The following is a 13238-nucleotide window of genomic DNA, read 5'->3' on the forward strand; positions in this document are numbered from 1 at the left end:
CTCCCGACTCACGGTGGCCCCATGCCCAAGGGAACAAAATGCTGCCCAGTCCTGCGGATTGGACTATTGTGATCCATGACATTTTAATTAGCTGATTTTTCCAAGTAGATCATCAGGCCTTTCTTCCTAGTCTGTCTTAGTGTGGAAGCTCCGCTGAAACCTGTTCAGCATCCTAGCAACCCACAGGCCTCCACTGAGAGATGGTACATTGACCAGGAGTTGATCCCAGGTCTCCTGCATGGAAGACAAGAATTCTCCCACTGAACCACCACTGCCTCGTTATTCACATTTCACTCATGAGGACATGAATGCTTGGGGTCACTAAGTGGCTTTCTCCACATGTGAAGTCTGTCCGCCTTTGGAGGCAGTACCCTTAGCCCTGTGAGGCTGGGACGGGCCTGCAGATGGGCCTGGGAGTTCTAGGGGCTGTAACTCCATAGGCTGGATGGTCTGGGAAGAATATAATGGGCACGGATGCATTGGCTGCTAACCAAAGCTTTGATTTCACCCAGAGGCACCTCAGAAGAAAGGCCTGGCAATCTCCTTCTGAAAAATCAGCCACTGAAAACCCTATGGAGCACAGTTCTACTCTGGCACACATGGGGTCGCTGTGAGTCAGAGTCAGTGGCAACTGGTTTGGTGTTTTCGTTTGGGGCCTGAACTGAGCCTGCTGGCAAGGCCTACCTGAGTGTTAGCAAAGGCAGGCAGGTAGCCAGAGCGGTGCAGTGGGGCAAATGGCAAATGGGCAGAGTCGGCCTGGTGGAACAGAGGGAGCGAGGCTGAGGGAGGCCTTGGCCACTGGCAGGCCGGGAGCTTGGGATGCTGAGAAGGAGACTTTAAGCCTGAAACAAACAAAAAAATCATACCTGTTGCCATTAAATTGATTCTGACTCATGGTGACCCCATGTGTTACAGAGTAGAACTGTGTTTCCTAGGGTTTTCTTGACTGTAATCTTTATGAAAGCAGATCACCAGGCCTTTCTTCCACAGTGCTGCTGAGTGGATTTGAACCACCCACCTTTCAGTTAGCACCACCCAGGGACCTCATCAAGGCCTTTCCTTTTCTCCCACCAGCCAAAGATGGCAGCATTCCCAAGCGCAAGAGGAAGCGGGTCTCTGAAGGGAATTCTGTCTCCTCTTCCTCCTCGTCTTCCTCATCCTCGTCCTCGAACCCAGAGTCTGTGACATCGACCAACCAGATTTCACTCGTGGTAAAGTTGTACAGATGAGACCTGGCCACTCCTCCTGCTCCAGGGTGTGGTTTGGGGTGCAGGGAGGCACTGGCCCTGAGTAGGGTCCTCTGCCTTGGGGTCGCACAAAATCTGCCTGTCCTGCCCACAAGATAGTCTGTCCCTGTCATGGGGGCTCACAGCTGCCCAGACAGGAATCCACATCCCTGTAGGGTGGACGGGGAAGCCGAGGTCCAGGAGAAGGCACCACAGGCCCCCTCCATGTCAGTGCAGAGCAGGGTGCTGTGTCTCTGAGCCACACCTCCACCCTGGGACATGTGGGTGTTTCTACAACTTACAGATGGGGAAAACAGGGGTCAGGAGGTAGACTGCCTCGTCTGTGGCCTTGCGGTAGGTCAGTGGAAGATGAGACCCCAACCCCAGAGCTCCGTCTCTTCTGCCCTGTTGTGGGTTTCATCCCTCCCACCCGAGCTCTCTAGGGTGGAGAGATCTCTCTGTCGTCAGACATCAGCTTTGAAATCTTGAGCCCAAATGGGGGAGAATATTTGGACACATTTGAAAATGGTTTTAGGATTTCTTTACCCTTTAACCGTGTCTCCCTTGAGTGCCTTTGTGGAAAGTCCAGGCATCAGGCTTTGCCCTAATCTCACTTTCCCTAGAGTCCTCACTGCCTGTGGGCATGTGAGTGCCCACAGAGGGTCACTAACTCTTCCCACCCCAGCGACCTGACAGTGTCCTAGGTGTGTGAGGCCTGGAGGTGGCTGAGCTTAGGGGCGAGCTCTTGGTCCTCATGTCTGAGCCACATGACAGTCCCTGGGACACAGGTGGGGCCAGGTCAGAAGGCTCTGGCCCAGGCTCTGTGGCCACTGGTAAACCATGTGACCCTAGACAGGTCACATCCTCTCTCTCTCGGCCTCAACAGCCTCCGAATGCAGAGCATCTGAGGAAGCCCTTCAGAAAGCGGGTTTTCTCCCTGTCACCTGGAGTCCTAACCAGAAACTTTTGTCCTCCTCTCTAGCAATGGCCAATGTACATGGTGGACTATGCCGGCCTGAACGTGCAGCTCCCAGGACCTCTTAATTACTAGACCTCAGCGCTGAATCAAGACCTCACTCAGAAAAACTAAAGGATTGTAATTTATGTACAAAATGTATATTAGGATATGTATCGATGCCTTTTAGTTTTTCCAATGATTTTTACACTATATTCCTGCCACCAAGGCCTTTTTAAATAAGTAAAAAAAAAAAAAAAAAAAAAATATTGCCTTTGCTCTTAACTGTTGCGTATTCTCTTTTGGAATGGCGGCTGCAGCCCCGTCCCTAGAGATGAGGTCAGGGGAAGCCCAGCACAGTGGCCTGCCAGGCCCTCCTCCCTGATGTCCCTGACACTGGGCCCTGGTGTCTAGGTGCAAGCCTACTCGGTTCTCTGCTGCTGGACCATGTGACCTTAGGATGGGGAGCCGTGGAAGGTGAAGTGCCAGGCTCGCCTCCGCTGCCAGACAGCGGCGGGAGCCACAGGCCTGCTAGATGCCAGCTGCCTGCAGCCCACGATCCGGGACCCCGTCCGTGCAGGGACTGTCCCTCATCCTTCCTGCCCAGGGCTAAGCCAGGGCAGGTGGGGATGGAAGGGACTTCACATGGCTCCCCTGGCCTCAGGGGGCACACGGTGGGGTAGAGGGGACTGTCCTGGCCCCAGTCACTCTGGTGAAATTATGTGTTAAGTTTGATAATCAAATGTCAACCAGGGAGTGAGTGAGGAGGGCAGACATCTGGGGAAGGGGCTTTTGGCTTGGTCCTCGAGGGATGCGGGGATTTGGGGTAGAGCTGAGGGTATTTGAGTAGCGGAGTGCTGAGTCACAGCTGTGTTTCAGAAAGAACACTCTGGTGCTAGGTGGAAAGTGGAAGGAAGAGATAAGACTGGAGGCAGTAAGACAAATCAAAAGAGCCAGGGTGTTGTCCAGGGTCTGGCATACGGTAGCTGCTCACATGTATCACTGGACACATTATTATTGAACCCTGCCTTCCCAGCAGGGGATGTTGGTGGTTGTAAAAATGGCATGGCGGGGCGTCTGACCTCTTCTAACTTCACAAGGAAGAAGGAGAATCAAGATCAGCCGCCCAAGGCTGATCCCTGTGAGGCGGAGGTCCTCCACCCTAACCTCCACCCTCCAACCTTTTTACCAGTTCTGACACCAGCCATCCCTCCCATGGCACTCTCTACTTCTCTGCTAAGTTCAGTAATTCGTTGCAGTGGCCACACACAACTCACAGACAGTACTCATGATTATGGGGTTTATTAGGGAAGTAACAGGTTACAAGTTAGGTTCAGAAACACTCAGGATACAGTTCTTCAATCAGGACAGCCTCTTCTCAGCCATGCCTTCAGGCTTGTCTCTCTCTGGCCCCTTGGCCTCTGCCCTGCTCTGGTAAGTGTTACAAAGCTCTTTTAGCTCTGCTGATAAGTGCCCAGAGGCACCCCACTCCTCAAGGAAGGCTGTTGCCCAAAGGCATTCAGCTTTCTCGCTCCGTTGGCCAGGAAGTTTACCGCGCTGTCTCCTGCTAGTCTCCTGGTTCTGCTGCCTCTGCTGCTGTTGTTTCTCTACTTCTGCTTCTTGCCATCTCTCACTGTCTCCAGTGTTACTGCTCTCTCTGCCTCCTGGATCTAGGAGGTTCTTAGCTCAGGGATCCTGGGTCCATAGGACGTGCTCCACTCCTGGCTCTTATTTCTTGGTGGTGGAGAGATCCTTCCTGCCTCTGGGATGGCTCATTTTAAGCCTAGCAGGATAGCAAAACTGACCAGTCCCCTCGTTAGGGTTTCATACACCTTATTTGCATGGCCCCACCCCACCCCCAAGGGTGCCATGCTCCTTATTTGCATAGTTAGCAAGCTATCCAAACCCCTTGGTGGGCCACAAGCACCTCATTTGCATAGTCCCACCTAGTCATTTGCTGGAGGTTACAAAGACTGGCTAGAAGGGCCATATTAAGTAATTCACTGCATCACAGTGGTTCAGTGGTAGAATTCTTACCTTCCATGTGGGAGACTCAGGTTTGAATCCCAGCCAGTGCCTCTCATGTGCAGCCACCACCTGTCTGTCAGTGGAGGCTTGCTTGTTGCTATCATGCTGAACAGGTTTTAGCAGAGCTTCCAGACTAATAAGACTAGGAAGAAAGGTCTAGTGATCTGCTTCTGAAAATCAGCCAACAAAATCCCTATGGATCCCACCAGACTGAGCCCAGAACAGTTAGATGGTGCCCAGTTACCACCACCGACTGCTCTGGCAGGAATCAAAATAGAGGGTCCCAAACAGTGAGAGAAAAATGTAGAACAAAATTCAAATTACAAACAAAAAAGGCCTGGCTTGTTGGTCTGACAGAGACTGGAAAAACCCCAAGAGTACGGCTCTCTGACAGCCTTTTAACTCAGTCCTGAAATCACTCCTGAAGTTCACCCTTCAGCCAAGGATTAGACAGGTCTATAGCGCCAACAATAACACATGTAAGGAACATGCTTCATAGTCCAATCTTGTATACAAGACTAATGGGCACACCTGCCCAAAAGCAAAGACGAGAAGGCAGGAAGGGACAGGAAAACTGGACTAAGGGAAACTGGGGTGGACCTATGGATCAAAGTTCAATCCTCAACAGATCACGGGGATGGTGCAGGACCAAGCAGTGTGTCTTCCCATTGTGTATGAGGTCGCCATGAGTCGGGGGCCAACTGCAGCTAACAACAAGGTTGCGGGCTGAGCGTCCTGGTGGGGATGGCTGTGGGCAACCTCACCTAGTGCATAAATCAGGAAAGACTCCTTGAAGTGGAGCACGTTAGGGGATGGCCAGACAAAGGGAAGGGGTGAGGTAGGATGGTATTCTAAGAGGAGAGAGCAGTTGGCACAAAGGCAGGGAGGCAACACTGAGGACTTGGTAGGTCCAGGAATGAAGAGTCATGGGAGCAGTGGATTTGAGAGGACTGGGGCAGGTGGGGTCTCAGTCAGGACAGCAAGGTCTTGGACGGTTGGCAGGTCGTGCCTGCTCGTGATGCCCAGTGTCCACTCAGATGGAGGACTCTCTTCTCACTGGCCATGTGGAAGGTGATTTCCAGACGGAAAATGAGGAGGGTACCCAGGGGAGAGCCATGACCTGAACTGCATTTTGGAAGGGGCCACTTGCCTGTGGAGAGGAAAGCAGATTAGAGGAGCGGGGAGAAAAGACCACCTGGGAGGCTCCTGTAGTGGCCTGGGAACCCCCTCAATGCAGAAACCAAAACCAGTTGCCATCAAGTTGATTAGGGTCCATAGCAACCCCATGTGTGTCAGAGTAGAAATGTGCACCATAGTATTTTCAAAGGCTGTGATCTTTTGGAAATAGATCACCAGGCCTTTCAGGTGCTTCTGAGTGGACTCAAACCTCCAACCTTTGTTAGTAGCCGGGTGCTTAACCGTTTGCACCACCGTGGGAGTCAATGCAGAAACTGCCTGTGCGATAAAGGATAAGATGGTGGACAATCTCCTTGCAGATGTCACCTTGTCTTTAGTCCCCTCCCCGCTAATGCTAATCCATCCTCCTCCCGAGATCTGATCTGGTCCCTCCCTGGATTAAAAGCCACCAGTGGTTTTCCTTCCCACAGCGCTGGCCCGGTGTTCAAGGCCTCTCCCGCTGTGTCCCCGCCTCCAGCCTCGCGCTCCACCATCCTCTCCCCTCTCCTCCTCCACTGCAGCTACAGGGGAGACTGGTCTGGCCTGGGCAGCGGGGCGGCGGCCTTTCTACGCCCGCCTGGGCCTGCGCCGGCGCCGCGCGGTCTGCCTGGCTCAGCCAGTCAGCCCGGCTCAGCCAGTCAGCCCGGCCGCCGCCCCGGCCTCAGATCTGCAGCCAGGCCGGAAGCGGCGCTCGCCCCGGGCCCCGGCGGGGCTGGGCCGCGGACGGGAGGCTGAGGTGCGCGCAGAGCCGGAGAGTCCGCGGCGAGGGCCGCGGAGCCCCAGGGGTTTCCGGCCCGGGAAACCGGCTCCACCGGCGCTGCCGCCTGCAAGCCTCTCGTCTGTTTCCTTTTACTCTGACGGTACAGATGCCTGCAGTTAAGTGGGTAGGGAGCGCGAGTCCGCCGCCACAAAGCAGAAAGGGGATTCCTCCAAGTCAAAGCCGTTGAACCGGAAGGGTGCTTCCGCGGTTGCCCCCGTCTCTGGGCTCTGGAAGGAGTGCCCCGGCAGAGGGTGCGCCGCGCTTGGGGAGGGGTCCCCCCGGCCCGAGGTGTGCCCGCCCAGCCCCTGACCCTGCAGCGATGCCTTCCTGAGCCTTTCCTTGCTGGCACCCGGGCCCTGCGCTCTGCAGAAGGCCCAGATGCTGTTTATGCAACCTCTCCAGAATCTCAGCATACTGTGCTTTTTAAAGTGATTTGATTCAAAGCACTCATACTTTAATTAAACTTCATTTAGCTGCCATCTGTCTGGGTTCAAAATGGCTTCGTGTTTTGTGACTCTAAATGAGAATTGTTATTGGATTTGTAAACACATCAAAAAAAAATCACAAAACACTTTCAAAAGTAATAATGAGGGATGCAGAAAGCGTTAGGAGCTGCATCTTAAAACGTTCTAATTGCTGGGGATTGCATTCTGGTGGGTACATAATCATTTTATATACAAATCTTTGTATAAAAATCTAGTATCAATGAAAAGATCAAGATTATAGAAAATGCTGGAATTATATCTGACTGAAAACAGTAATAAAGCAATAATCAGTGCAGGGACAAAGCTAGGGCAAAGCCGGAGGAAGGAGGGGCTGGCTGAGGCTCTCGCACACCTGCTTCCGCGGCCACCCTCTCTTCTGCCCAGGTGCCTCCCTGAGTGCTCAGGAGAGGAGCCTGATCCCTCTGGCTTTCATGGCCCCGACACCCCTTTGCCGTCGAGTCATCCCAACTGATTGTGACCCTACAGGACAGAATAGAACTGCCCTATAGAGTTTCCAAGGCTGTAATCCTTACTGAAGCACATTGCCACATCTTTCTCCCACAGAGCAGCTGCTGGGATTGAACCCCCAACTTTTCTGTTAGCAGCTGAGCGCTTAGCCATTGTGCCACCAGAGCTCCATGCTTTCATGGCAGGAGCCTCAAAAATACCCTACAAGATATCTTTTTTTAATGAGCCAAAGCTTTATTGGGAACCCTGGTGGCATAATGGTTAAGAGTTCGGCTGCTAACCGATCAGCAGTTCAAATCCACCAGGTGCTCCTTGGAAACCCTGTGGGGCAGTTCTAGTCTGTCCTATGGGGTTGCTATGAGTCAGAATCAACTCCACGGCAACCCGTTCTGGTTTTAAATGAACCCCTCCCTCCATCCCCTGGCAACCACTAATCTACTTTCTGTCACTATAGATTGGTGGCACTTTTATGAAGTTAAACATACACTTAACATGACCCAGCAATCCCAATCCTAGATATTTACTCAAGAGAAATGAAAAAGTTAGGTTTATATAAAAACCTGAAGAGAAATGTCTGTAGTGGCTTTATTCATAATTGCCCAAAACTGGAAACAACCCACCTGCCCAAAAACAGGTAGATGGGTAAATAAAGTATGGTACACTATGCAGTGGAGTCCCCGGGTGGTGCAAATGGTTAACGCACTCCATTGCTCAGTGAAAGGCTGGCAATTGGAATCGACCCAGAGGCACCTTGGAAGAAAGGCCTGACAATCTAGTTCTGAAAAATCAGCCACTGAAAACCCTACAGGCACAATTCTACTCTGACACACATGGGACCACCATGAGTTGGAATCAACTCCACAACAACTGGTTAATGACCTCCTCAAGGAAGAAAGGCCTGGCAATATACTTCCAAAAATCAGACAATGAAAACCCTATGGATCGCGAGAATCCAATCCACAACCTATCATGGGTGTGGTGCAGGACGCCACAGCATTTTGTTCCATTGTACATGGAGTCGCCATGCGTCGGGGGCCCAGTGGATAACAGCTAACGACAACAACAATGACCCCCCAAAGCTGATGGTCTCCTGCTGCCCAACTGGCCCAGGCAGAGAAAAGGAGAAAGAGGAGAAAAGTGGAGAGGGCTGTTAGCCCCCTCTTTTAAGACATCCATTCAGTGGCTCAAAGAGCCCTGGTGGCACAGTGGTTAAACACTGAAAAGTCGACAGTTTGCGCCCACCAGCTGCTCTGCAGAAGAAAGATGTGGCAGTCTGCTTCCATAAAGATTTACAGCCTTGGAAACCCTATGGGGCCATTCTACTCTTCCTATAGGGTTTCTATGAGTTAGAATTGACTTGATGGCAACTTTTTTTTTTTAAATGGCTCAATGAAAGCTGAGTGTTCCTTAGGATAATACTATTTTTCATTGGGAAAACTGAGGCTCGAGGTGTGGGATTTGCCCAAGGCATGAGGTCAGTGGAGGAGCAGGGCTGGAGGCTGGCAGGTCTCAGGACCACTGCTGTTGTTGGCAAAGTTGTGGGTGATGGAGGTTTCAGAAGGCAGAAGTGGGAATGTGGATGGAAGCTGTGGCATAGATTAAACAAGACCCCAACAACCCTCTGGTCTCTCGTGTAATCTGGTCCCTGCCCACCACTGGTCCGACAGAGGGCTGGGGGCCCTTTGTTCATGTCCTCTCCCTGGAATGCCCCCCTTCTTCCCAGCTCTTCATGACAGGTCTTTCCTGTCCTTTGTGGATCACTTAAATGTCAGCTTCCTTAGAGAGGCATTTCCAGACCACCGAGTCTGAATATTCCCCACCTCAAAATTTTAAATTTCATCTTGTTTTTGTAGCATTCTTATGATTATATTACTACCATTTGTAATATCTTTCTTTCCCACAATTATTATCTAGTTGTCTCCCTGCTATAATATAAGCTTCACGATGGCAGGGAGCATGTCCATCTTGCTCACCATTCTAGCCTAGCACCTATCACAGAGCCCAGCATACCAGAGGTCCTCACTAAATGTGAGCTGGATGAATGAATGAGAGTAGAATAAACCGGTCTCCACAGGATCAGAAAATGACTGAGCCCTTATTCCTTCCGCAGTGATTCAGTCCTTGCCCCTGACTCCCACCCCCAGAAGCCATCGATGGAGAACCATGGCTGGTGCCGCTGTTATTCACCATTAAAGGTTGCTTTCTTGACTTCTTATCATGTGTTTGGACTCCAAAAGTGCTGTATTTCAACATCGATGTGTGTGAAACAGCCCACCTAACAGGCAGGAAATGGGATAGGATAAGTACCAGGTGCAGGAAGGGGCAAGGAGGCATTGCTGTAAGAGGTACAAAACCACCCCCCTTGTCTACACTTCTGCCGACCAGAGTTTACATAGTTACTATGTACTGTCTGCAATGTCACAGCCGTTGTGCAAGAGCTTTTGTGTGCACAACCCTACAAGGTAAATATTATTTCATTTCACAGATGAAGAATCCGAGGCTCAGAAAGATTAAGGGCTATATCCAGGGTTACACAACTCGGGAAGATTAAGCACCAAGACAGGATTCAAAGCCAGGTCACCCTGACTCAAAACCTCAGGCCACCAAGCACTGCCCCAAGGTGGATCCTGCACGTAGCAGCCCCTGAGGGCCTAAGGCATTGTCAGGGAGGGCCAGGATGGGGGTGGAGGGATGGAAAAGCAGTGGGCAACTTGGGACTGCTTGGGGGCTTCTTTACCAGGTTCCCCCTAGTCTGAAGGAGAATAATAGACATTTGAAAAGAAGAGAGGGGTACCAACTAGTCCAGGTTTGCTTGGACCAAACACTGCTCTTGGTCCACAGGAAGGGGCATCAAGCAGAGAAACACACACACAGTTAGTGGTTACCACAATCCCCAATAACAGCACAGTGCTTGGCTCACAGGGATTAAGAAAATGGCATTTGGTTAGTGGGGGAAGAACAACTCGGAAAAGGAGGATGAGAATGGCTGCACAACCTGAAGAATATAATCAATGTCACTGAATTGTGTATGTAGAAATTGTTGAATCGGTGTATGTTTTGCTTCGTATACTTTACAATAAAAAAAGAAGAAAGAAACTGGCATCTGAAAAAGAAAATGAAGTGGTAAGAAGACGTCTTCATCCACAGCTCTGAACATGCCCCGTTCCTGCTTTAACACAGCTCTGCTGCCCTCCACTGCCTCCCGGAGACAAGCCACAGGCTCACTCAGTCACTTCTCCTTCTGTAGCTATATGGTATCCACCAAGCCATATTCCTCATAGAACATTCTCAGAACATTCTAGAACCTTCACACCTCCACGCTCTGCTCCAGCCTTTTGCCTGGCTGACTCTTTACCTTTCCTTTCCTGACAAACGTGTGCACTGCATTATGACCCAGCTGAGAGAGCATGTCGGTGCAGCCTCTCCACGCAGCCCAGGTGCTCCCAGCAGCTGTCTCCTTGGCGCTTTCTGTACAGCTCTGACAGCACTTAGCACAGAGTGTCACTGTCCCCTGAAAATAACTTACTGAACACATATCGTAAAGCACAAGCTGACAACGTCTCTTAAATGCCCCCAAACAGAAAGAATGTCCTTTGTTTCTTTGTCAGCTTCTAGACAGCATGCTATGAATCTCTGAGACACTGACTGGCCTTCCTTGCTCAGGAAATCTATCCTTCCTTCGGAAGCCTCTTTTTTTTTTTTTGCCTCTGATGCACTGTCCTTCCCAGAGAGTGCTCCCTGCTCAGCCGCCTGTGAGTCCGCCAGCCCCAAGGCTACAGTCTGGTTCTGCTCCCTTTGTGTGAGTCTCCTCTCTCCTGTCTTTCCCTGGGCTTCTATCCCCACCTCCTGTAGAAGGAGATGCTTATAGAGCTAGGGAAGGATCCCTAGTGGCACAGTGGTTAAAGAGCTGAGCTATGGCTGCTAACTGGAAGGTTGGCAGTTCAAACCCACCAGCTGTTCCCAGTAGAAAGGTGGCTTCCATAAAGATTCCAAACCAAAACCAAACCCATTGCCAGAGCAGAACTGCCCCATAGGGTTTCCAAGGAGCAGCTGGATTCAAACTGCCAACCTTTTGGTTAGCAGCCAAGCTTTTAACCAATGCACCGCTAGAGCTCCCCATAAAGATTAATTACATCCTTGGAAACCTATGGGGCAGTTCTACTCTGTTCTGTAAGGTCACTGTTATGGATTGAATTGTGCCCCCCACTCCCCACCCCAAATATGTGTTGTAAATCCTAATCTCTATGCCTGTGGTGATCCCATTTGGGAAAGGGTTGTCTGTGTTATGTTAATGACGCAGGATCAGTGCAGAGTATGTTTTGAGTCAGTCTCTTACAAGCGAAAGAAAAGCAGAGAAGGAAGGCGAGATGGGGAAGATAGATGCCATGCCACAAGAAGATCACATGGAGCCAAAGAACAGAAGCTGAAGAGACAAGGACCTTCGCCCAGAGCTGACAGACAAAGCCTTCCCCTGGAGCTGGTGCCCTGAATTCGGAGTTCTAGCCTCCTACACTGTGAGAAAATAAATTTCTGTTTGTTGAAGCCACCCACTTGCGGTATTTCTGTTACAGCAGCACTAGATAACTAAGACAGTCACTATGTATGAGTAAAAATGGACTCCATGGCAATGGGTTTTGGTCTTTGGTTTGATAGGGCTAGGGGTGGACAGTGCTTCCTGGGACCTGTCACACAGGCCTCGCCCATTGCCCGAGGGGTCTCCTCCTCTCTAGCACCCCAGGGATCCTCTAGGCTCTGTTTCCTGGCCCCATCAAAGAGAGTGGTTGGAAGTGAATCAGGACAAAGAGGGAGGGATTTGTCTTAGTTACCTAGTGCTGCTGTAACAGAAATACTGCAAATGGGTGGCTTTAAAGAACAGAAATTTATTTTTTCAGTCCTGGAGGGTAAAAATGGAAATCAGTGTCTCAGCCTTGTCATTACTTCCTTGCCAATAGCCTCAGGCATTCCTTCATTCCTTGGCTTGTAGAGGATCCTCACATGGTGTCTGTCTTCCTGTGTGTGTGTGTGTGTGTGTGTGTGTGTGTGTGTGTGTGTGTGTGTGTGTGTGTGTGTTTATAAGCCAGAAGTGATTAGGTTTAGGATCTATCCTACACCAGTATGGCCTCCTTAACATAACAAAAGAAAAACCCTACTTCCAAACAGGATCACATCCACAGGTACAGAAGCCAGAACTTCAATACATATTTCAACACAATTCAATCCATAACAGGACTGCAGAGGTTGAGGAGTTAACCTGCTAGTCTTTAGTAAACTTGGTGAGACATGGCCACTTGGATGGACCTTCAGGGCCAGGAAGTGAAAGAAACCACGAACGTCTTCCCAAAAGGCCATAAGCCCATTGGAGTAATGATTCATTGGTTTATTTACTCATTAAACAAGCATATCTACTCCCTGCCAAGCACTGTGCCAGATGCGATGTGTGTACAAGACCCTGTACCCCTGGTTCTGATGGTGTAGCCAGGGAAACTACTGAGTTGCCATTGAGTTAATTCCAACTCATGCTACTCCATGTGTGTCAGAGTAGAGCTTTGCTCCAAAGGGTTTTCAATAGCTGATTTTTTCAGAAGTAGATCACTAGGGCTTTCTTCCAAGGCACCTCTAGATGGGTTCAAACCACCAACCTTTTGGTTAGTGTGATTGTTAAGGTAGTGTGTCAACTTGGCCAGGCCAAGATTCTCTGTGGTTTGGCAGTCATATGATGATGAAATAACCTCTGTGATGAGATCTGATATAATGTGATCACCTCCATGATGGGATCTGCTGTGAGTAGCCAATCAATTGGAAGGGAGTTTCCTTGAGGGTGTGGCCTGCATCCAACATAGGTGGACTCTCTGGCAAGGCTCGAGGGCTTTTGCTCACTCTGGATCCTGTAGCTGGCTCCTGTTCATATGACCTCCAGTTCTTGGGACTTGAGCTAGCAGCTTACCTGCAGTCTTCCCTGCTGTCTTAGTCATCTAGTGCTGCTACAACAGAAATACCACAAGTGGATGGTTTTAATGAAGAGAAGTTTATTTCCTCATAATCAAAGTAGGCTAAAAGTCCAAATTCAGGGTGTCAGCTCCAGGGGAAGTCTTTCTCTCTCTGTTGGCCTTCTCATCAATGTTCCCCTGGACTAGCAGCTT

General features: G+C 50.4%; 1 protein-coding gene across 2 annotated transcripts in view; it reads left to right on the forward strand.

Annotated features, from left to right (window-relative positions):
- GTF2IRD1 (GTF2I repeat domain containing 1) overlaps nt 1-2433 on the forward strand; it is a 145691-nt gene extending 143258 nt beyond the window's left edge. Inside the window, exons 26-27 of one of the 2 annotated variants that reach the window (XM_004380766.2) lie at nt 1075-1211; nt 2209-2433. In XM_004380766.2, coding sequence (XP_004380823.1) covers nt 1075-1211; nt 2209-2277 — 206 coding nt within the window. In that variant the 3' untranslated portion in view covers nt 2278-2433. The remainder of the gene's footprint in view (nt 1-1074; nt 1212-2208) is intronic. The other variant, XM_004380765.2, reaches the window with a different exon arrangement.
- The last annotated feature ends 10805 nt before the right edge of the window (nt 2434-13238 follow it).

This window comes from Trichechus manatus, unplaced genomic scaffold, assembly GCF_000243295.1.
Source record: "Trichechus manatus latirostris isolate Lorelei unplaced genomic scaffold, TriManLat1.0 scaffold00077, whole genome shotgun sequence".
Classification (NCBI taxonomy): domain Eukaryota; kingdom Metazoa; phylum Chordata; class Mammalia; order Sirenia; family Trichechidae; genus Trichechus; species Trichechus manatus.